Below are 23668 nucleotides of genomic sequence, written 5' to 3' on the forward strand. Positions count from 1 at the left end.
TTTGTTTTTAATAATATATTGATATATTAAAGAGGGACTGTCAAAAACCCAATAATTCAAGTCTTACTTATGATGCATTGTGATCCACTTTCCCAGAGATGTGCTGCCTGACTGCGGGCAAGCCTCCGAGAAGGAATGAGTGGCGGATGGCAGATCAGATGGCAGTCCAATGTGGGAACAGACTACAACGAAACACAGGCTTGTGCAGGGGAGGCTGGTCTCTACCCACAGTCAACATCTCAAAACTCAAAGCACTTGGCAGATTTTGGCTGAAGTTTGTAATGTGACAGCAAAGCCAACTTAGGAGGGTTTAAAAAAAAAGGAAGAAGATTACTTTCCATGCAATCAGAGATCTGTTTTTAGGTCCCCACTGATGGCAATGGTGACATATGAGGAAATGGAAGTCAGAGGTGAAGGGAGAATATTTAACTAATGAATAACGTGGTATTAAAAACACTATTGCATCATACTTATAAAAGACATTTTATCTAAAGGTTTGGAAGCACGTTACAGAGGTGGGTATTATTATCCTCATATTTACAGACAGTGATACAGGAGCACTGGCAGAGTAATGGTCTGATTTGGAAAAGTGCTGTGCATGTGCAGCTCCCTTTGAGTTCATTGGAAATTGCAGGTGCTTTGCACTTCAGAACATCAGGCCATGAATGTCTTGCCCAAACTCATACAACTAGTAAGTGGCACAGCCAGGAACAGAACTCAAGTCACTTGAGTTCAGGTCTCAGATTCCAATCACTAGGGATGCTCGTTAATTAAGACAAAAGAATCATCAATAATTCAAACAGTATATTTAACTGATGATCCAAATCAAATCAGTCAGCTGTGGGGTTTTATTTTTAATGATTTCTGTACAACAGGAATGGAGGACTGTATGTTCTCCAAAAATGTGACCACATTAACAAGATTCCTATGGAAACATGGAGTAGTGGTGTGACAGCCTGATGCAAACCATAGTCTCTACATTATTGCTTAATATATGCATAAGAAAAGCCTGTCTTTTCAACTAGAATGAGGAATCTCTTCCACAACGGCTCACAGAATGTAAATTTGGATAACAGGAATTCATGTAAGAGCGTACCATTGTATTTGACAGTCAGCTCTTTAAATTAAGTCCTATTTCTTATGAGACAGAGCAATAAACTCATTGTATAAAACTATGGATAGTGGCTGGGCCAAGTACTTGGCTAGCAGCACGCTCCAATACCCATTTCCAAGTCACATGTGCCCAGAACAGCAAGGGCTGTAGGGGGCGAACCTTGCATGACTCTCCCCATATGCATGTCTCCTACTAACCAGCACAAATGGTGCTGACAGACGCTGCAGGGAGCCAAACCCACTGGCTATTCTCTATCAGAGGGAGGGAGGGAGGGCTTGAAGAGATGCAAAGCTATAAGGACTGTCAAAGAGGAAGAATGAGGTCAAACGTCAAGGCTCTGCCTCTCCAATTTCACCTCCTGTCCCCCCAGAATAAACCTGGTAAAAACTGCCCTACAAAACACACACTGAAGAGGTGAAAATAACCAGCATGTTTGCTTTTTTAAACCCTAAGCCAAGAATGTAGCAAAAACTGTGCCTGAAACCTGAAGAGACTCACCAGGGTCAGTAGATAGAAATTTCAGGCCAGATTCTCAGCTGGCGGAAATCAGACTACCTCCATTAGCCAATGAAGTCAATGGAGTTATGCCTATTTAAACCAGCTGCCGATCTGCCCCTTCATCTTTAGCACTCTATTTTTAGGTAGATAAACTTCATCCTTAGCTATTCAATTGTTCACTGATATGACATGCCCCTCAAAGACACGTACGCGACAAGTAAAAACAGCAGCCACCAATATGCTCCAGTCACTCATGCAGCCCTTGTGCATCCATAACTCTTACTAATGCCATTAAGCTACTGACAGTTGTCAAGGAGTCTTCGCTGGAAGCTATAACGACACACAGTAAACCTGACCAAAGTGAAATGATTTCAGTATCTAAAATTCCCAAAGACCTTTACCCCACCTGAGTATTATATTAGTGGCCTGTAATATTATCACGCTGTATGAGCAAGATGTAAACCTGACCATGACACATGCTCTGCAGCCTCCTGTAAAACTTGAGTAATAACTTTAATAATTTAATTTATTCTCCAAGAAAATAACTCAAGTAACTTCCTTAGTCTCTACACAAAGTGTGATGAGAACCAACTCCTAACAACGTCCAGCTCTGTACAGCTGCACAGAAACAAGGGTGGATCTGTTGAATGATTGATGTCATTTCCCAGACACTTACCAGGGTGACAATGGCACATTCAGCAGTCAGTTGAGCAGCACTGAATAGTGTCCGAACAAAGCGGTAAATCTGTTTCTGCTCTGGGTCGTGTTTGTCGTAGTCTGGTGGCACTTCGGATTTCTGGGGAAGAAATATTTTCAAACAGGTGACTGAAACAAAAATACAGGCACAGGGAAAGGCAGCGGACTTTCTCTCATGAAAGACAAGAAGAGGTAGATGAGTTTACCGAAAGGGGGTGAAGGTTTTCATCAAAAATATCTAAGAGCATCCTTCCGTCTGTGTCCCTGAAAAGAGAGAGAAACACTGTAATTTCACTGCCAGCATAAGACTGTGCATGCCTTTCACAAGCTAAATCAAGTCTTCATTAATTGTAGCATGATTTGTGCTGGACATCTTGGTTGTAAGATGGTTATACTTTGGTATTACAACCGAATCCCATTTACTGAAGAACAGCAAGAGACTAGATGTAACTCCACAGACATTGACAATATTTGATTTATTTAAGTTAAGAACTTTGTATAATTTTGGAATAAATATTAATGATCAGAAAAGAGGTTGTACCAACAGCAGTAGTCAAAACTCAAGGCTCTGTTCCATGTGGCTTTCTAATTACAGTTTAATCTTTACTCAATGCATCCTTGCTATTCTGGTCATGGGCTTCTCCTGAACAGAGACTGTTGAATGTACTTTCTATCTGCACTGAACTGTGTGTATTCAGGGAAGTTATAATTTGGATATTCAGTGGGGATCTGAGATCACAAAATATATTTAACTGGTGCCGTACTGGGGTGTACCAGCTTACTTTCATCTCTGCTCCTGGGAGTGAAGTATTTAATATCAAATCTGAAGTGTTTTGTTATTGTTTTGTTTTCTGAGCATCCAAAAGCATGTGAGGCACTTCACAAACAAGAGAGACACGGTCCCTGCTTGATAGAGCTAAAAATCTAAATATAATGAAAGATGCAACAGAGAACAACAAACAATGAAAAAAAGAAATTGGGAGAAGAAGGGATGACATTTACAACAATACAGTTAGAGCGTTGGGTTAACTATGGAAACATGTAGCTAGGATAGGTCTGATCTATCAATAGTTTCTCTTGAAAATATTATTATAAAATCTGATTACAGTTTGGGAAGTTAGAAAGTAATCTAGTTTTGGGTAAATCTGGTGTGCTGGAGAGAAAAAGAATGAATGAAATATTTCTTAAATAGTTTCTTCCCTTGCAAAGCAGGGGTCAGATTCAATTTCCATTACAGTCAGACTCATATTGACATGTATGGGAGCCGGACTGTGCTAGTAAACCAACAACCATGACAAGTATTGATAAATCCTATATACACTGCTGCTTCACTTTTGGTTGTGGTGCTGGGAAACTGAACATTTAACAAATTATTACTGTTACAGTAGCATGAACAATGGAGTGTTGTCCTCAAATTGTCCTTTTAATCTTGAGTCATAGACTGTCCTTTCATGTCTGTTCTCTAAGAAAATGTAATAGAGATTTCAACAGCTTCACTACTAGAACTGTTTCTGAAGAGTACAGCAGAGGGCGCATTTACAATATGTTGTGTATCAATGCACATCTACAGAAGACAGTGCAGTTCTTTCTTGATAAATTCACCTCTCAGTTAGAACAGCGAAAGACACAGTCAAGCTTCCCAACAGGAGAACATTCAGTGCACATAGCTCTCAGATTATTGGCACTGACACCCTTTAGGTACAAAATCAAAACAGGAGCAGAAAATATTTTAGTCTGGTTGCGTCACTTTTTTTTTTTTAAAGTGATCCTACACAACCATCCCCATTTACTCACCTAATCCTCACCAAGAAGGGTGAATGTTACAAGTATCACATTCATTACGTGATCCTCAGGCCCCAATCCCATAAACATTTACCCATGCTTATCTTGTTACCTACTATAGTTACAGGCTACACTCTCACTGAAGACTGTGGGATTCTGAGCAGTCAGATTACTATAAACTGAAAGAAGTTAGTTAAGATTTCCACTCCTCATCTATTTTTTCCAGTTTGTTTACTTTGCACTTTTAGGTTTCAATCCAAAGTCCTTTGATGGGTTTTGGATCAGGTCTTTACAGCACTTTTATAAAAAGTTAGTTTAAGTGTTTCCCTGTAGAGGCTGCATAAGTAGCTGCTAATGCAGACCCTCACACCTGTGCAAACAGAGTCCCACCAGCTTCAATGCTTGTGGATCCCACTGCAAAATTCACCCAGGCACTTAGGTACATCCTTAACATTAAGCATGTGAGTAGGCCCATTGAACTCAACAAGATTATTCATATGGTTGAATGTAAGCACATGTTTAAGTGTTTTGTTGGATTGGAGCCTGAGTCATTTCCTCCCCTAATGAAAAGACCTGTTTAAAAACAAACTTCAATAGGGAAGCTGAAAACCCTTTCCAACAATTTCAGGAAAGATCATTTAAAGGGTGCTCTCAGAAAACAGAATTGTTAAAAAAAAATAGTCAATTTACAAAAATAAACTCTAACAGTATGAAGTGAATAGTTTATTTCTAGATCTCTCTCTCGCCCTCTTCCTAATCATCACCACACCCGAGCTAAAACCAAACAAACATTACCTGGTATTGGCACACTTATTTTGGTGAATAATTTTGCTCCTGAGGCTAACTCACTTATTTATAATGCCACTCTCATTGCACTATATATGAGTTTTTATTTCATGCCACATCACTACTGATAACTCAGAACTACTCACTGACCCAATGGTTCCTAAAGCAACCTTTACTAAAGGGCAAACCAGAAGCCACAGCAGGACACAGTTTAGATGTGTGTGTTGTAATTTGTACTATTTTTTTATGAGTAAGTGACCATAGAGTGTGTTAGTAAAATGGTTAAACAGAAGTCCAGATTTTCTAATACTACAATGAATTTGAACCACACTTAGTCATCATTATATTATTTTTTAAAACTGTCAATTTATTGCCACAAAAGCAATATAATCTATAGAGAACTCTCTTTAACCCAGGGTGGGGGGAAGCTATAAACAAAGGGGGAAAAAATTAAAAAGAAACACTGAACATTTTTTTAAAATAGGAGAATCATTATTTACATACCTGTTTTTGATGTGGTAATATATTGCAAGAGCTACACTGTAAAGCAAAATATAGAGTTAATCCCTTGGAACCGAATTTAAGATTACAAATACATTTCTCACACACACACCTGCCCACCCCCCGCGTTCCCCATACAAATTTAAAACAGCACAAAGCCCAGATAGTAAAAGACACTGTTGAAAGTGATTTAGGAGTATTTTGCTGGCAGTTAGTGTCCACTCTTCACTGTGGATAAATTGCCATATGGAACATTCATACTCTATATATTGAGTCAGTCACATTTCCATAAAATTCTGTCTTCCTTCTCCTCCTTCATCTCATGTACTCCATACCATAACTTCTATTTAAAGGCCTAATCCCATTTAAGTCAATGACAAAACTCTCATTGACTTCAAAGATGCAAGATAAGGCCTTAGAAGGATTGGATATTCTCTGGAATGTAAAACAGAGGTCGGTCATTAATAAAAGCGTTTTTGTAAGACCCCTGGCTGAACTCCTCCGTGGACCTTCAGGCTATTATCAACTGCATTTGTAGATCAGTGGTTTTGCTAATGCTACTAAGCTAATGTGAATTACTTCTCCTGTAGTGGCTTGTGTGATTTTTACTTTTAAATCCATTACATTTTGGCTGTCTCCCAATTTAGCTACTGAAATACCAAGCTCTTTTTTTTTCCTTTTAATTAAGCATCAATTTACAAGTTAGCTATTTTATTTTAACATATTATAGTATGCGTTTTTCTTGCTCTCAGCCAAGCATTTATATTTGCTCTTTACTTAAAAGTCAAACTAAAAAATTAAACATGAAAGTCTTCACAGACAGTTCAAAACTTTAATTGTGTGCAAATATGGCAAACTGATCTAATTCATCCCTGAGAACAAGAAAAATATGGCTTCATAGACTCAGACTCTAGGACTGGAAGGGACCTCGAGAGGTCATCGAGTCCAGTCCCCTGCCCTCATGGCAGGACCAAATATTGTCTAGACCATCCCTAATAGACATTTATCTAACCTACTCTTAAATATCTCCAGAGATGGAGATTCCACAACTTCCCTAGGCAATCTATTCCAGTGTTTAACTACCCAGACAGTTAGGAACTTTGTCCTAATGTCCAACCTAAATCTCCCTTGCTGCAGTTTAAGCCCATTGCTTCTTGTTCTATCATTGGAGGCTAAGGTGAACAAGTTTCTCCCTCTTCCTGATGACACCCTTTTAGATACCTGAAAACTGCTATCATGTCCCCTCTCAGTCTTCTCTTTTCCAAACTAAACAAACTCAGTTCCTTCAGCCTTCCTTCATAGGTCATGTTTTCAAGACCTTTAATCATTCTTGTTGCTCTTCTCTGGACCCTCTCCAATTTCTCCACATCTTTCTTGAAATGCGGTGCCCAGAACTGGACACAATACTCCAGTTGAGGCCTAACCAGTGCAGAGTAAAGCGGAAGAATGACTTCTCATGTCTTGTTTACAACACACCTGTTAATGCATCCCAGAATCACGTTTGCTTTTTTGCAACAGTATCACACTGTTGACTCATATTAAGCTTGTGGTCCACTATGAGCCCTAGATCTCTTTCTGCCATACTCCTTCCTAGACAGTCTCTTCCCATTCTGTATGTGTGAAACTGATTGTTCCTTCCTAAGTGGAGCACTTTGCATTTATCCTTATTGAACTTCATCCTGTTTACCTCAGACCATTTCTCCAATTTGTCCAGAGATTATTCCTCAGATTATTTGTCAGTTTTCAGCTCCTGACTGAACAACCCCACAGTTGCAGAAGGTAAACACCAAAAGACAAAGCAGAACCGCCAACCTAATTACTTGTTCTAACATCCTGAGCAGCCACTAGAACTTACAAGGGAATAAAGAGGAAGGACGGACTTCATTGTTCCTATTTATTGACATTTTGTTCTGTCAATGATTCATTGTTACATGCTAGTCTAGTATTTTCTTTTAATGAGTCTGACATAAAAGGCTCAGTCATAAATATAACGGGAAGGATAACCACCTTTATGTATGCAGTAAAATCCCTCCTGGCCAGAGGTACAGAATCACTTACCTGTAAGGGGTTAATCAGTTCAATTAATCAAGTTGGCACCTGTCCAGAAGGACCAACGGGGAAAGAAGATGCTTTCAAATTGGGGCGGGGCAGGCGGAGAGGGCAGAGACCAGTTTTGTTGGTGCTTTTTTTGTTGGTTCCCTCTCAGGACCAAGAGAGATCAAACAGGTAAACCAGCTCCTAACAAGATTCATAGACTTAAGGTCAGAAGGGACTATTATGGTCATCTAGTCTGACCTCCTGCGCAACGCAGGCCACAGAATCTCACCCACCCACTCCTGTAACAAACCCCTAACCTATGTCTGAGTTACTGAAGTCCTCAAATAGTGGTTTAAAGACCTCAAGGTGCAGAGAATCTTTCAGCAAGTGACCCATACCCCACGCTACAGAGGAAGGTGAAAATTCTTCAGGGCCTCTGCCAAATCTTCCCTGGAGGAAAATTCCTTCCCGACCCCAAATATGGCCATCAGCTAAACCCTGAGCATGTGGGCAAGACTCACCAGCCAGCACTCAGGAAAGAATTCTCTGTAGTAACTCAGATCCCACCACATCTAACATCCCATTGGGCCTATTTACCTGCTAATAATCAAAGATAGCCTAATTTTGGCAATTAATTTATCCCATCATACCATCCCTTCCATGAATTTATCAAGCTTAGTCTTGAAGCCAGATATGTCTTTTGCCCCCACTACTCCCCTTGGAAGGCTGTTCCAGAACTTCACTCCTCTAATGGTTAGAAACCTTCATCTAATTTCAAGTCTAAACTTCCTAGAGTCCAGTTTATATCCATTTGTTCTTGTGTCCACATTGGTATTGAGCTTAAATAATTCCTCTCCCTCCCTGATATTTATCCCTCTGAAATATTTAGAGAGCAATCATATCTCCCCTCAGCCTTCTTTTGGTTCGGCTAAACAAGTCAAGCTCTTTGAATCTCCTTTCATATGACAGCTTTCCATCCCTCGGATCATCCTACTGTCCTTCTCTGTACCTGTTCCAGTTTGAATTCATCCTTCTTAAACATGGGAGACCACAACTGCACACAGTATTCCAGATGAGGTCTCACCAGTGCCTTGTATAATGGTACTAACACCTCCTTATCTCTACTGGAAACACCTCACCTGATGCATCCCAAGACTGCATTAGCTTTTTTCACGGTCACATCACATTGGCGGCTCAGAGTCATCCTGTGATCAACCAATACTCCACGGTCTTTCTCCTCCTCCTCTGTTACTTCCAACTGATGTGTCCTTAGCTTATAACAATTCTTGTTTTTAATCCCTAAATGCATGGACTTTGCACTTTTCACTATTACATTTCATCCTATTACTACTACTCCAGTTTACAAGGTCATCCAGATCTTCCTGTATGATATCCTGGTCCTTCTCTGTGTTAGCAATATCTCCCAGCTATGTGTCATCCACAAACTTTATTAGCACATTCCCACTTTTTGTGCTTGTGAATTTTCTTGCAAGAACTTAACTACTCTGCCCTCAGGCAGAGAAAAAAACCTCCAGCTGCTCTCAGCTAAAAAGTGTCCTTTTAAAATCCTAAGGTCTGTGCTTCTGGTTCAAAATGAGCCCACCACGCTGCCACCATGTCAGGGTTCCATCCCCACTCTGAACTCTGGGGTACAGATGTGGGGACCCACATGAAAGACCTCCTAAGCTTATATTTCACCAGCTTAGGTTAAAAACTTCCCCAAGGCACAAATTCCATTCCTTGTCCTTGGATGGTATTGCTACCACCACCAAGTGATTAAAACAAACATTCAGGGAGGGGCCACTTGGAGCCCTATCTCCCTACCAAAATATCCCCTGTAGCCCCTTCACCCCCTTTCCTGGAGGGGGGGGGAGTGGCTTGAGAATAATATACCAACCAATAGGTTAACAAAGTGAGCACAGACCAAATCCCTGTTTTTCAGGGCTCTGAAAATCAATCAGGTTCTTCAAAGAAGAATTTTATTTAAAAAAAAAAAAAAACAACTAAAAATCATACCTGCAAAATCAGCATGGAAGATAACTTTACAGGGCAAATAAAAGAAATTAAAACACAGAGGATTCCCCTCTCACTCTTCTTCCCAGTTACAAATTACCTCTTAGCATAGGGAAAATTCACAAGCTAAACCAAAAGATAATCTAATGCATTTCCTTGCCATTATTTACAATTTCTGTAATTTTAGATGTATCATTTCAGGATCTTGTTAGGAGCTGGTTTACCTGCCTGGTTTCTCTCTTTGTCCCGAGATGGAATCAACAAGAAAAAAAAAAAGCACCAACAACCCCCCGGTTCCCTGATTTGAAAGTATCTTCTTTCCCATTGGTCCTTCTGGTCAAGTGCCAACTAGGTTAATTGAACTGATTCTGTACCTTTGGCCAAGAGGGATTTTGTGTTACTGCATACATAAAGGTTGTTACCCTTCCCTTTATATTTATGACAGGCTTCATTTAACAAAAAGTTAATTGGTTGTTTCACAGTTTCCCCTCTGAACTTTTGTAAGATAACTGTGATGTGCCAGACATCCCACATGTTGAGAAGACACCAGGCTGTAGCTATACTGCATGTTTCTCTGGAATTTCAAATGATTCTAGGTGACAAGCAGATGAAAAATAGGAACATGGTAGAAAATACAATTTTTTTTCCTCAGATGAAGGTGAATGTCATATATTGCAAACTGTATTTTGCTTTGGCAACATAGAATTTAGCTGTTGGTGACGGATGCTTTAGAAATTCCTAGATTTAAACTGCTTGACCATATCTAAAATTGCAACTTTTAAAAAAAAAAGATGTTAAAAAGTACTAAATATTCCCTGGATAGTGTACCTTACTTACTGAACACATGTCCACCCACCCACAGGAGGGGGGGGGGGGGAAGGAAAGATAATTAATCATTTGATGTGACTGAAAAAATTCAGGTAACTGTGAGTTAAGACTAAAAATGCAGCCCAAATTCTGCCCTCAGGAACATCTATGTATACCATTTGACTTCAGTGGAGTGGTATGTGACATCTGAAAGCACAGCCGTATCTGCTGCCCTTAAAGGGTGGCTTTGTAACAAAACATCACCCCACAGACTAGAAAAACACCCACTGTTTGGAAACCTATGAAGTAGTCCAAAGGCTGAGTCTGCATTTCCTAACTTCGGTGGATTAAGTCAGATCCCTGAATATTTTAATTTAGGATGTTGCTGTGTTTTAAAATAACCTATTGGATCAGATCAGCAATCAGTGCATTTGGGATAGGAGGGGCTTGTGACCATAAGTAGCCTTCCATCAACTTTCCAGCCATCCAATCCCAGAGTCTGCTGGGGCCAATCCAGCCTCTTGATAAAAGTTAAAGCAGCATAATGACTACTCTTATTTACACTGTGGATAATGGCTCAGCCTGGACTACCACAATGCACATAGCTCTGGCCCTGCCCCCTCCTGTCCCTGACACACTCCCTCCCCGACACTGGGGAGCCAGTCCTAAACCATCTGAGGATTCCTCTAAACTAGAGGCATCCTCAAGTACTGACAGGAGGCAGCTTTAAATCCGTTGGCGCTACTAGAGTGGCACCAAAATTAATGAGGAAGGGCCAAGGACCTAGTTCAGTAACGTTTAAGAACAGGAAGTGGTCTATATGCTGCCCCTCTGTCCTCTGGTTCTTTTAATACAATTTTTTTTTAAAAATGAGGGAAGCATAAGGCAATATATTACAGGCAGAAATAACGCAGGAGACATTATCGTGAAACTTGTGTGCAACTGCCTTTTTACAGAAATGCAAAATGTGTTAGTGATTACCAATGCTATACATTAGTCTGAATGTCTGGTCTTATATGTAAATACCTATGCACTTTACATTAAATGTGCATACACAAAGATAAAGATACTACAGATGACTGAAATCTCAGCAGGATTCAAAACAGCAACTTTTTTTTTTTTTTTTTTTTAACAATGTAAGGTGCTTGACCATCTACTCTCTCATTTTTCCTCCACTGTACAGAGCGTAGAGGAAAGAACAATACTCCAAACACCAACTGCATTTCCACTCAATCTAAATGTCAAAATTTTCTAGTGAAGATGGTAACTTAACCTAGCTATGTTGAGAATCCATGTGAAGATGAGCCAGAGGTGCACTCCCTACACAAAGCTGCCCATTGTCAGCTCATTGCTGTGCAGTGCTTGCCTGCATTGAATGGGGACGCCAAATCTGGAAGTACTATATTTCCAATCTCAGAAGAAGCAGGAAGTTCTGAAAATCTTAGAAAAAGAGCATGTTCTCACAGGATTTCACAAGTACTGGATAACCAAATACCTATCTTAATTTTTGAGCGCTCACTCAAAGCAAACTAGCCAATCAGAGGCTTGTTCACTCATCACAAGTACAACTGAAATCCTTGATCACTCCATTCTTGTGAGAACAAGTGCAGTGCGGATAGCGATGGCATGACCCTGGAGGGAGCTGAGCATCAAAAATCTTTATAATAATAAAAAAAAAACCTTTAGAAAATCCCACCCATTAACCCCTGCAATACATCCATATATGACTGCACACACACAAAAACCCACTATCTTGTAGCTTGGTCTCTGCAGTGCCTGCTTAGCAATTATTTAGAAATAATAAAATATATGTTTAAGTCAAAGAATTTAACACCACCCACCATTTAATTGTGTACTTGAGGTTTGGTTGACTGACTGTGCTGTCATCCAGGAAAATAGTGGAGCAGGAACTGTATTTCCTTCTCAATTGCCCAGGAGGATGCTAGGAAATAACATGCAAAAGAACAATGGCAATTATATAATACAAAAATCTTTTTCTGAGGAGACATCACAATTAAGAAGTAGCTGAGAGAGAGAAATCACTCTCTCAAAGCTGATCATGTCTTGAAGAAATTTAGAAATGTCAAAAACAATCCTATATAAAAATCAAAACAATCCCTTCCCCACCCAATGGTTCTTTCTTGAAAGCACAAAAAGCTAGAAGTGATTTAAACACCAACCTGAGAATTCATTCTGTGTCACCCCACCTGCCTTCCCAAAAAACTTTCACCATCTACATTTAGAAATAAACATGAACAAGTTCTGCACTCTGGTCCTCATTCCAGAAGGAACAGGAGAGTGTGCATCAGTGGAAAAGAGAGGACAAAAGAGGATTTAGAAATAGACATGAAACAGGTAATGGGGAGAGTTTGAAAGAAGAAGAATAACGCACTGAAGATTATACAATGGGGGAGAAAGGGAAAAATCAAAGGGAAAATATTGTGGAGAACAGAAGGCTTAGAGCAAAAAGGCCCCCACAAAACATTTTTAAAGTATGAGAAAATGTAAGAACGTTAATCTGACGAACACTCGATAAAACATATTGTCATAAACAGATGGTTAAGGGTTAATGCCTCTTTTACCTGTAAAGGGTAAAAAAGTTCACCTAGCCTAGCTAACAACTGACCAGAGGGACCAATGGGGAAACAAGATGTTTCAAAAGGAAGGAGGGAAGTTTTTCCTTTGTTTAGAGTTTCAGTTTCAGCCGGAGCGAAAAAGATCAAAGAACCAGCCTCTTATCAGAGTAGTAAGTTTTAGAAAGGAATAAATAGGTTTATGTTTATTTCTTTGTAACTTGTCTTATGCAATTAGAGGTAGAATCAAATTGGGTATTTGGGGATTTTTTTTTTTTTTTGTGTAACTAAATTTGTGCCCAGGGGAACATCCTCTGTGTTTGAAATCTGTTGTCTGTGAGAGTAGTTGGTATGCTAATCTCTCCCAGAGGGTTTTCTTTTACCTTTCTTTTCTTTAATTAAAAGCCTTTTTTCTTAATACCTGATTGATTTTTCCTTGTTTTTAGATCCAAGGGGATTGGATCTGGACTCACCAGGGATTGGTGGAGGGAAAGGAGGGGGATGGTTAATTTCTCCTTGTTTTAAGATCCAAGGGGTTTGGATCTGTGTTCACCAGGGAATTGGTGAAGTCCCTCAAGGCTACCCAGGGACGGGAAGGTTTTGGGGGGACAGGACACGATCCAGACACTGAAAATTCTGGATGGTGGCAGCGATACCAGATCTAAGCTAGTAATTAAGCTTAGAAGTGTCCATGCAGGTCCCCACATCTGTACCCTAAAGTTCAGAGTGGGGAAGGAACCTTGACACATATGAAACCAAAATTGACTTTTCTTTAAATAGAAAATTTGCTTTCTACAAAACTTCAGCCCTGATTCACCACTATCTGAGCAGCACTCAGACTTGCTGGAGAGCAGTGCCCACAGGGAGCCAGTCTGAAACTTAGTGATTGCTAGCAAGAGTGCCAACCTCAAGGGAGGTTTTCTTCACCAAGGGCTTTTTTCCATTAGCTGTTTAAGGGTAGCTTACACTTTGCCTCCCTAAAGAAAATTTTTAGCATTAGCAGCCCTCAGTTAATGACTTACTACTGGTTTTCCCTGGCCTGTTCTCTCTGCGTGGCACTGTGACTAAGTGGAAGAGATATGGGTCAGCATTGTCAGAGAGACAATTCACTCAATGGAGCTATGCCAATTTGTACCAGCTGAGGATCTGCACCATGGTATCCTGACTCCCATCTCAGTGCTCCTTTCCAGATCTAGTCTATGCAATGTGCCTGTGAGCTATAAATGCATCACTAGCACTGTGTTATCTCACTCTAGTTCTGAAATAAAGGCCTAATAACTTTTCCCATTTAATTTCTGGACCTTCTTTGGTAACATGCACTAACTCGATTCCAGTAATAAAAATTGTATGTTTTTCCCTATGTCTGGGCAAAAGCGTTAGAAGACTTTTGCAACTTTGAAACAGATCAGGTATTTATAATGCTCGTATTGGGAAATCTTTGTTCAAATGATTTCACAGCTTCCTCACAAACTCTATCCAGGCCCCTGACTTCACCTATACATTTTCAGGTTGCTTTATATTTTCTTAGGAGATTTAGAAAGGGTGCAAAATCTGGTATACAGCAGCAAATTAGCTGCAACCTTAACTATGGAAAGGTTATCACCTGGGAATTCAGAAATACTCTTGGCATTAATTTGGGAACTTTTAATCCATCTACACCCAAGCTATTAACATATGTAATACATGAAGTAAAAAAAGTGAAAGCACTCAGAGTGATAACACCGTAGAATATACTACTATCTGGTGCTGCAGGATGTTGAAGAAATGACTAAGCTTCACATGATTTACAACTTCTATCCCATCATCTGCTATTTCATAGGTCTGTATTAGGTTCTTCAGTGCATTTCACAACCATGATGTTCACTTCTGACCAGAGTAAAACCAGAGCAAGTCAGACTCATTTGCAGTGGCTCTTATTTGGTATCTGAACAAAATGAATATGTACAGATGGAACAGTATCACAACCCCCTCAAAAATAGAAAAGGCTTTGAAAAATCCAGTCGTACTTTTTAAATGTCAAAGAACATTTCTGTTATAAAATGTAAGATAAATAGGATTGGATTAACTACATATACTCAGCAGATTTTTCTACTGTAATAAGTAACAAAAGAAAGCAATGTCATAACGCCACCACTGCTTTACGCTTGCACAAGTAAACAGTATTTACACTTCATCTAAGTACTAAACCAAAACCCTAGCATGGGGCTAGTGAGCACTGAATTTCTGAAAGTACCATAAAGGAACCAACTATTCTGTACATATGAACATTAGACTCATTAGATAGAGCAACATTTCCAATTCCTAGTCCGCAGTGCCATCTGACCCCACTGCTATGCCAAAGAATGGATTCCTTGTCTTTCCCAACTCCCTCTTTAAAAGACATATTTGGTTCCACATTCTGTCATCCTGGTCTAAGCAAGAGGTAATTGGAAGGCACAGAGCCTCTCCAATAAGGTAAGGGCTTCTCTACAAAGCTGGTTTGGATTTTTTTTTGGATTAAACTTTTTTGCTGGAAAATGCTGATTTATTGAAAGCACATCTTTAAGCGAGAACGTAACAGTTTCTACTAAACTTTTGTCAGGAAAGGTTTGCAATTTTTGGAAAAATCAAAAGGGCAAGAGAGAGAAAGAGAGCCTTGCCCCAGATTAGCCAATAGCCTACTGGTTAGGGCACTCACCTGGGATGTGAGAGATTGACATTTAAGTCAGTGTCTGACTCAGGTAGAGCTGGGACCTGAACCTGGGTCTCTCCCATCCCAGGTGAGTGCCCTAACCACTAGGCTATTGACTGTTCCAGGGTGAGTCTTGTTCTCTCTCTCTCTCTTTTTGTGAAAAACATCAAAAAGGTCTCGTTCTGACCTGATGCAGACCAGGAATTTTTTCAAAATCTCAAGTTTTCATAAGACAGGAGAACAGTTTGTTGGCCAGCTCTACTTGGCTACACGTGAAAGTTATCCTGGAACAAGATAGGGTGTGAATTGAAAGGGGGAATGGGCCAAGTCTGCTTCCGAAAGGGGTGTCCTATAAACTAGATCTGTTGTGGCTCCAAACAGTCCTATCAAATTTGCTGACATGCCAGAGAGACAGGATGCACTGCAGAGGAGGAAGAAGGCTGGTGATTCCTATTGTAGCACAACTTTGTGGTATGATCCTCAGCTTGCCAGAAGTCATAGGACAGCATGGGGTTGAGGACATATGGCTTGTGGCATGGGGGTCAGAGAGTAAATCCCCAAGGAGGGCACCATACTGACCTTTGAATCTTTTAGAGAGTATAGAGCACTGTCAGTATGCTTGCTGAGTAATTCCATGCTCTCAAAAGGCCGGTCCTTGATTGTAACCTACACCACCCTAGGGATGCCTGATACTTAGAATCATGATGTTCCCAACAGTCACCACTGTGGCCATAAATCAGGCTGCAGTGTCAAGGGTTTTCAAGTGCTGCCTGCAAAACCATCCTGGCCACCAATTGGCCTTTCTTGATTATATCCCTGAGTTCCTCCTTCCTGTCATGCACAAGTTGAGAGAAAGTTTTCATTCTGTCCCAAGTCAAAAAAGTCATTTGTTCAGTAAGGCTTTGCAATTTGCCACTCAGAGTTGTAAAGGAGGTAGAGCAGTAAGATTTTTTCCCAAACAGCTCAATCCTCTTTGGGTCCTTATCCTTAGAAGTACTTTTCTTTCATTTAAAATGTTCGAGTTTTGCCATGACAACCCAGACTGGGGTAGGGGCAGAAACATTTTTAAAAGCAGACTGAGGGACTAGCATCATTTCTCTACCTGTTTTGCAGTTAGAATTGTGTTTGCCACAAGGCCTTGGCTGGGTTGAGCAGACCCTCATTTATGGAGAGGATGCATCTGGTCAAGCTAGGAATTGTCAAATATCAAACACCTTTGCAATTTCTCCAAGACTGAAGTCCCCATCCCTATAGTCTCAGCAATTCTTATAAGGAGGTCCTGAAATTACGAAGTCATCGGTGCCAAAGGCATCCTTTGATAGTGAAACAGGACACCGCTTTTGCTCTGTCCCAGGGTCTGGGTCTTCCTGGTGGTCTGGCACAGATGATCTGGCCAGAGAAGCAGATAGGGAGAGTGACCTCTTCCTCAAATCAGCTGGAGACAGCTCCAGAGTCCTGTGAGGCAAGATCCCAGTAGGCCCAACAGGGCCACAGCACATACTGTAACAGTATGGCTGGGTTGTTTGCTATCAGCCAATCTAATGCCATTCCTGCTGCACAGGTGACTGAGTCCAGAGGAAGAACTGGCAGATTTTTGAGTGATACTGAACACAGATTTCAGAGTGCCCTTTGCTTGAAGATGGGAAGAAGGTATGTCCTGGTGACTGAGAAGAGGAACAAACCACCTCTGTGGGTGGTGCCAAGGTATACAGCACTCTCAGTACCAGGGTTGGCATCAGTATCAGCAGGTGTCTTGGTACTGATGAAAGCCCTGGTTTCCCCAGTGGTACAGGTTGCAATGACAGAGCTCAAATCACTGCTGGAGAAGACACTCTCTGTGACACAGGCTGCTGCTTATCACCAGCCCTTGACACCATGGGGGACTTGGTGGCTTTCCCCTGAGACCTTAGGTGGCCTGTCTTTATGGGAACACAAAGCTTTGTTTCACATCTGCCTCTGTGCCTTTCAGAGCTGGACTTCAGTGCTGGCATCAGCTTCAGTTCCAATGGTGTTTGTAGTGCCAGCTTTGGTACTGGCACTAATGCCAGGTCTATACTCATTTTCTCTTTGGAGTCACCTGCCTACTAGACAGGGAACGGGATCAAGCTGGCTTGTCTGCTGTCTGGACACTGGAACTCGTCTCCTCAGGATCCAAAGAGATCTTTATAGATTGCTTCAAGGAGGTGAGCCTTCAACTGAGTGTCTCATGACTTGTGCATTATTATGGAGAACGAAAGGCACAATGAGCAACATCTTGGTATGCAGAAATCTTCCTAAGCTGAAGAGGCACCTGCTTTGTGAATCTTTAAATGGAATTAGCCCATCGCAGGATGGGTACGGCTTGAAACCTGCAGGTTTCTAATCTACCATGTTGAGAAGCCCCATGTTGGGAAGTTTGTCCTGTAAATATTCCCTCCAGACAGGTCAATATCATTCATGGAGGCTGTATGTCAAAGAATCAGAAGAGTTCTGAAGGCTTTATGAAGAGTGTGAAGAAATTTAGCCGAAGGCAAAAAGACCTAGCAGGTCAGACACTCACCAGGTTCCATCTTGCTGCCACTGGTGGTAATGGAGGTCGTGATGACCCCGGCCTTCTCTCCTTTCATACAGGAACACATGGGTGCATGTATGGCCCTGAAGGATGCTGCTATTCAAAAAATTCTCATCTTGTACACAAGCACATGCCTACTCACAGTGGGATTCACATTGACACATAGTGGAAGAACCACCTATAATTTGCACTGATGATAATTTGCTCCTGAGCTGAGGCTATCGCTGCTATTTCACCACATAACTGATTTCATATTGAAATTAAACACTCATGGAAAACATGGGTTTTACCAAAAAAAGTGCCAAAAGCGTTTCAATTAAAAGGAACATCGAACTGCTACAGTCCCAATGAATCTGTGAGAAGGCACTCACCCTCATAACATAAATGATAAATGTGCCAGCAGATTGTCAGGTGGCTTCCTAAAACAAGACCGTCTCTCAGCAGGAGAACTTCAACCTGCCAGAGGAACAAGCTGTCTCCTGCAAAGGACATGGACGCCCTTTGGCTATATAAACAAACACAATTTAATGCATAGTTGGATCCATTTAGTCAAGGGCTCAGATCCACGGAGGTGAGCACAATATAAGCCTAGATTAACAGATCAACAGTAGGCGCTTTGTCCCTTCGTGTGGCCTTGAAAAAACACAAAGAAGGATTTAGTAAACCTGAGTTTTGGTGTTAAGTGCAGGTGGAACTACAAGGCCCTGACCAGATCTAGGGTTTGCCAAACCCACTCTTTAGGGAAGGCAGGAGGTAGATAGATGGAAAGTATAACTGTGTGTTTTACATGGTCAATTTTGGGTACAATCTTAAAAAACACATTAAGGAGTACCAGGAAAGAAAAATAGCCTAAACTGGGCAGTGAGCTCCAGCACTAGGTGCTAAAATAAAAGCCTCTCGTACTTAAAGACAAAACAGGGAGACTGACCTACAGACAAAGCAGTAAAGACAAAGATAATGAAGAACAAGGTTTATATTCCAGGCAGCAATAGACTGCTGAAGCTTGATTTCTAGTTTTTAACCATTCAGAAGTGCATGACAGCTCACCGTAAGGTACGTAAAATGAAGCAGTGTCCCAACCCATCTTTAAGAAAATGCCAGGATCAAAGGGATGAAGAAAGAGGAAGCTCTGAGTCCTGTTAGGGAACAGTTCTAGATGTGATATTACAATTTTTTTTTTTTTTACTTATTTTTTTACAGAATGTTAGGAGGGGACCAGTAGCACAACTCACAAGTCAGCACTACTGGTGATGCTTGCCCGGAGCACTGTGAAGCTCTGTGCAGTAGATTACTAAGAAACAGAACTGCTTTAGGTCAAAGATGAACCAGATTCCTAAACATTTAAAACGTGATACTGTGACTTGCAGAAAGGGGAGAGCAAAGGGTAAAACTGGACTGAAATTAGCATATTAATGGAACAGTAATTGCTATCTCAATTGAGGGGGGGCTAGCCCCTCCCTCTCTATAATAAAATACCACAGGTCTCCAGAGACTGAAACCTAAGCCCTACAGTTAAAGAAGGCCTCAAATAGCATTAGGTTATTTTCTAAGCCACAACTAGCAAATGTGGGTTGAAGCAATTGGCAAAGAATTGTTTCGGAGGCCTATTTCACAGGTCAGAAGATGTGCTTCTGAAGCAAGCAAGCTCGTGCTTGGGGCGACAGATTCTACGGGGCGGCATTCTGCCCAAATCCTAAGGCGGCACAACTCCGCTTTTTTTTTTTTTTGGTTGGCCGATCAGGCAGCCCTGTAGGGGGCAGCAGCGCGGAGAAGGGGAGAGCCCTGCTGGGAGCAGGCTGTGCACTCGGTCTGCCCCAGCCGGTGCCAGGTCTGCAGCAAGCCTGGCAGCCTGCGTCCTTCCCTCCCCGCTGACTGGAGTGCCGCGGAGCCTGCCTGGCAGGCGGCACAGTGATCGGGGCCACGTGGCAAGTGCCCTGCTGAAGCCCTGGCCACCCCCCTTATCTCTCTCGCCCCCGTCCCCCGGCTAGCCGGGGCACGTCTGCAGCTTAGGGAGTCCCCTTGCACCCTGGCTCCAGCCACCCCGCAGGGTTTGTTTTTTTTTTTAAATCCTGCTTTGCCGTTCCGTCCACGCCGCAGGTTTTTCTTCCTATTATTATTTTTTTTTTTTTTGCTTGGGGCGGCAAAAAAGCCAGAGCCGACCCTGGTTATGCAACAGCAGAAGGCCTTTGCTATACTCCCAGTACAGCAATTAATACTCAGTAACTTCGTTAAGGACTACTACATGGACTCTTCCACCTTTTAAAATGGTGAGTCAAACTCAACTGACAGATACATTCTAATATTTCACCCTTCACAAAGTTTTTCATTTCAAATCAAAATGACATTCAGGTTCCTGGTTGGCGGGCAAGTGGATGAGGTGAAGATTTGCATCTTGCACAGGAAAGGAGCAGATTAGGCAATCTCTACAGAAGGAAGCGCAGTAGCCTCTCAGCAGTCTCAAATCCATCTTCCAGTAAGTATTGCTCTTCCCTTTAAATACATAATACTAGAACAAAAATTTTAAGGAGACAGGAACACAATATTTGAACTGGCATTATAAACTTCCACAGTCATTGTTGGCCTTGGGCATTCCAGATAATAAATCACAGTAATATTTCAGTTAAACCCTGCTTTTCATCCCAAAGGATCAAACTGCTTTACAAACTATGGCCCCAGTTCAGCACGGTACTTAAGCACATACCTAACTTTAAGCACAGGTACCCCAGTGAAGTGGATCCTGCAATGTGATCCAGACAGGACCCTTCCAATCACATAGAATCCCAGTGAAATTAGTGGGGCTTCACATGGGTGCAAGAGTCTACCTGTGTGGATCAGATTAAAGGATCAGGGCATTGGAAAACATCCACTTCTGAAATGCACAGTGGCAGCAAAGTGCACAGTAGCAAAGAGATGAAATTTTGCTCAGGACAACACACATGCAACATAATTCATCCACCTAGGAAGGATAAACAGGTGAGAAAAGCCTGGTGGGATTTGAACTGTAGTTGCAGAGAGTCTAGGTGGTAGAAGTCAATGTTAAGACCATCAAGCAATCCCCTCCAGCATCATCTTGTTATTACAAAGCATAAGGGTGATCCAAACTTTAGAATCCAAAAGATGCTTACAAGAAATGTTGCATCTTCTTCCACTGAGGATAATTCCTCCTTTAGAAATATTTCTCTTATGGAAAAGGGGTTATTTTTAGGATGCTACTGCTCCTAAAACTAAGATTATAATGTGTATTGTCAGAGTAGGAGAGAGAAAGATCTTCGTAAAGTGGAGCATTTTCATGACCTCCAGAGAGGAAAAATCATCCACATCCAACTTGACACAGAAAACAAAAATCCCCTTCCTCCCAAGTCAGCTACTGCGCGCACACCCCCCCCCCTCCTTTTTGCCTTCCTTCTGAAGGCAGACACACTGATGTAATCTCTCCATGAGCGAAGAGAAAATGCCAGCATCTTTTTCTCTTGGGTAGTCTGACAAAGGGCAAGTCTACATTAAATGATGCAGCTACACTACTGTAGTGCTTTAATGAAGATGCTTTATACTGATGGGAGAGAGCTCTCCTGTCAGCATAGTTAACTCACCTACCTGAAAAGCAGAAGCTATCTGAGTGGGAGAAGCTCCCCTGCCGCCATAGTGCTGTCTACACTGGGAGTTAGGTGGGTATAACTACGGGCATGGCTATACTTGCAGATGTAGAGCGCTTGGAGTTAAACTGGCCTTCGGAGAGCACAGAAGGGAAAGTGCTACAGTCTGCCCACGCTGACAGCTTCAAGCGCACTGGCGTGGCCACATTTGCGGCACCTGCAGTGGTGTTGGGAGCGGTGCATTATGGGCAGCTATCTCAGCATGCAAGTGACTGCAACGTGCTTTTCAAATTGGGGGTGTGCGTGGAGTGTGACAGGGAGCGTGTTGTGTGTATGTGGGGGGAGAGAGTGGGTTCAGACAGCAGCAGACCCCCCTCCCCATACACAGCATTCCACAGTAATGGCTGATTTGTCTCAGAGCACATAAGCAGCCGGCTGTCAGAAACAGAGCTTTCAAAGGCACTTCTGCATTCCTGCAGCGATTCAAAATGATGACAAGAGTGGTCACTTGACTTAAGCGGATTATGGGACATTTGTGGAGGCCGATCAGAGCGCAGTAATGCAACACCTCGTTCACACTGGCGCCACAGTGCTCCAGCGGCGGCGCAGCAAATGTCATTCCTCTTCCTGAGGTGGGGTACCTGGAGCGCTCTAGCCACAGAGTAGAGTGCTTTATGTGCCCTGCCAGTGTGGATGGGGAGTGAGCTAGAGCACACGGGGCTCCTTTATTGCACACTAACTCACAAGTGTAGCTAAGCTCTACATTGCTCAGGGATGTGGATTTTTCACTCTTGAGCCATGTAGTTACATTGATATAAGTCTGTAGTGTAGGCCAGACCTAAGTCACAAATTTAGTAAGTTGAGACAGATAGCAAATTAAAAGACAAGACAAGCCAACAATGGAGAAGCATTAAAGACATTACAAAAATCTTGATCGTCAATTCAGTCCGAAAGGAAAACAGAATCAGCTGCAAATGCTTGAGATAAAAATTGGCTGGAGAAAAACGTGAACAGCTGATACAAGGCGACTTACCTCCCTTGTTAGCAGCTTATTCTAAAAATTCTCACTTAGGTGAGCATTTGAGTGGTATATGGAATTCAGCACAATCCTAAATGAAGTCATCTCAGTGTCTTTTTGGGGAAGAGTGTGGGACAGACTGCTACCTCGGAGCAATCATCTCTTTATTTTAATTGTTTTTAAAAAAAAACAAACCATTAACACAGTTATTGGATCCTTCAAGCCCAATTAATGACAAGGTACAACAAAAACTCTTCAGCTACCTACACCATACAAAGTTCAGTAAATCACAGTAATTTTAGATCCCACTGTTTGTGTTGGGGTAAAAGGAGATGATTCACCCAGCAAAAGTACTTTATAAAAAAGAGTATGCTGAAAAGGTGCATTTGAAGTGAAGAGACAAAACCAGAACAAAAGCAGCAAAATTGGCCATTTGATAATATTGCAACTAACGTGCCAGAAAACTACTTCAGGAAACTGTGACAGTTTGCTAAATATGACAACAAAAAGGGTCTGGTCACATTAACACCACCCTATATCGAAAACCCACCGACCGCTATGCCTACCTTCATGCCTCCAGCTTCCATCCCGGGCACATCACACGATCCATTGTCTACAGCCAAGCACTGAGGTACAACCGCATCTGCTCTAACCCCTCAGACAGAGACCAACACCTACAAAATCTCCACCAAGCATTCTCAAAACTACAATAACCGCACGAGGAAATAAGGAAACAGATCAACAGAGCCAGACGTGTACCCAGAAGCCTCCTACTGCAAGACAAACCCAAGAGAGAAACCAACAGGACTCCACTGGCCATCACATACAGCCCCCAGCTAAAACCCCTCCAACGCATCATCAAGGATCTACAACCCATCCTGGACAATGATCCCACACTTTCACAGGCCTTGGGTGGCAGGCCAATCCTTGCCCACAGACAACCTGCCAACCTGAAACATATTCTCACCAGTGACTGCACACCACACCATAATAACTCTTGCTCAGGAACCAATCCATGCAACAAACCT

At 41.8% G+C, this 23668-nt stretch overlaps 1 protein-coding gene across 5 annotated transcripts in view; it reads right to left on the bottom strand.

Moving 5' to 3' along the window:
* CCNY (cyclin Y) overlaps window positions 1-23668 on the bottom strand; it is a 231379-nt gene that overhangs the window by 37597 nt on the left and 170114 nt on the right. For all 5 annotated transcript variants that reach the window (XM_050939147.1, XM_050939148.1, XM_050939149.1 and 2 more), the window contains 4 exons: window positions 12076-12176; window positions 5381-5416; window positions 2515-2572; window positions 2289-2408 (listed from right to left, as the gene is read on the bottom strand). In XM_050939147.1, the coding sequence (XP_050795104.1) occupies window positions 2289-2408; window positions 2515-2572; window positions 5381-5416; window positions 12076-12176 (315 nt within the window). The remainder of the gene's footprint in view (window positions 1-2288; window positions 2409-2514; window positions 2573-5380; window positions 5417-12075; window positions 12177-23668) is intronic.

The sequence above is a fragment of the Gopherus flavomarginatus genome, chromosome 2 (genome assembly GCF_025201925.1).
Source record: "Gopherus flavomarginatus isolate rGopFla2 chromosome 2, rGopFla2.mat.asm, whole genome shotgun sequence".
NCBI classification, from domain to species: domain Eukaryota; kingdom Metazoa; phylum Chordata; order Testudines; family Testudinidae; genus Gopherus; species Gopherus flavomarginatus.